The following is a 1,291-nucleotide window of genomic DNA, read 5'->3' as shown; positions in this document are numbered from 1 at the left end:
AGTATGCCTAACGACACGGTTTACACGAGCGCTCCCATCATCAGGTCATCATCAGCCAAGACAATCAGAACAGTATCTCTTCGCATTTTCCCCTTGACCAGGACGGTGTCACCACGGAACAGCTGGAGTGTTTCCATGGTGTTGTTGGAAAGCGCAATGATTGAGTTGTCATCGTTAACAGCATCAGTAACACTGCAGGCCACAACAAATCAGCGTGACTTTCTTTTTTTCTGATGGCTTATTCTAAAGACACTCACAGTAAGGTGTTTGGCTTTTTCTTCTTTTTTAGAATGGCTGTGGATGTGTCAAGCTCCTGGAGGGGAGACGGTTAGCGCCACTAACAATCAGAAAGTAGCAACAGCTCGAGAAAAGGCTAACCTCATGTTTTTCTGCACCCGAGGGGTCGCTGGAAGAGAACATTAGCATTTATCGTACTCATAGAGGACGTAGTAGTAGACAGAGACGTAGCCCAGGTACTCACGTCAAGTTGACCTTGTGCTTAGCGTGATCAGGTTCTGCAGACATGTTGGAATGGCACGAGGGAAAACAGACGGATGAAAGTGAAAGTTTCCGACAAGGAAATTAGAAGATAGAATGATTAGGCGATAAGGGAGAAGAAGTAGGTGGTTGTTGTTGAGATTGTGGTATTGGTGTCGGAGACGGAGAAAGATGGTTTTGAGCGAGATGATGAGATGAGGTTCAGCTAGAGCTATGAGGAAACTCGGAAGAAAGATGTCGCCGGGAAAACCACGTCAAACGCAAACACAACAACACATACGATGGTCTACTTTTCCTGTGGAGTATTAAGTGAAGGAAGGAATGAAGCTACAACAACAGATGAACAGAGAGCACAGAAAACAGAAAAACAACTGTGTCCTGGAGAGCTGTTGGTCGGCTTAGTCATGGGCGAACAGTTCAAGGCTGCCTCCAGGAAAAGTAGGGTCCAGCCAATCAGAGGCCGTCATTGGGGGTGGAAGCGGGTGGAAGACGCTAGAGCCAACATGGAAGTCACGTGGATAATTACAAATCAGCACACGACATCGTGGAAGCCTGGCCGGCATTGATATCTGACATACGGACATCAAGACATTGGCAATGCAGGACAAGCTGATACGCGGGAATGTCTAAGTTTCCTATCAAACCGGTGTACGCACATGTGAAATGTTCACTAACGCTTTGTTGGCTCTAATGTTTGCGCCTGCTTTGAGCAATCCCTCTACTCCGTCTCACAGGAGTATATCCAAAGATTGATGCAACGTATATTTTTGATATGGACTCATTTGGACACGTG

The 1,291-nt window shown here is 46.5% G+C and overlaps 1 protein-coding gene across 1 annotated transcript; it reads right to left on the bottom strand.

The window, feature by feature from the left end:
* Positions 1 to 20: 20 nt before the first annotated feature.
* Positions 21 to 832, bottom strand: HCBG_01528 (uncharacterized protein; the record flags this gene model as incomplete). Its single annotated transcript, XM_045428578.1, has 4 exons — positions 21 to 192; positions 258 to 313; positions 379 to 406; positions 482 to 832. The coding sequence occupies 4 exons, from the start codon at positions 523 to 525 to the stop codon at positions 21 to 23; spliced, it is 300 nt and encodes a 99-aa protein (XP_045290364.1).
* Positions 833 to 1,291: the final 459 nt, after the last annotated feature.

The sequence above is a fragment of the Histoplasma capsulatum genome (assembly GCF_000150115.1).
Source record: "Histoplasma capsulatum G186AR genomic scaffold supercont2.2, whole genome shotgun sequence".
Taxonomy (NCBI): domain Eukaryota; kingdom Fungi; phylum Ascomycota; class Eurotiomycetes; order Onygenales; family Ajellomycetaceae; genus Histoplasma; species Histoplasma capsulatum.
The sequence above is the reverse complement of the archived record's forward strand: the minus strand, read 5'-3'. Positions and strand labels throughout refer to the sequence as shown.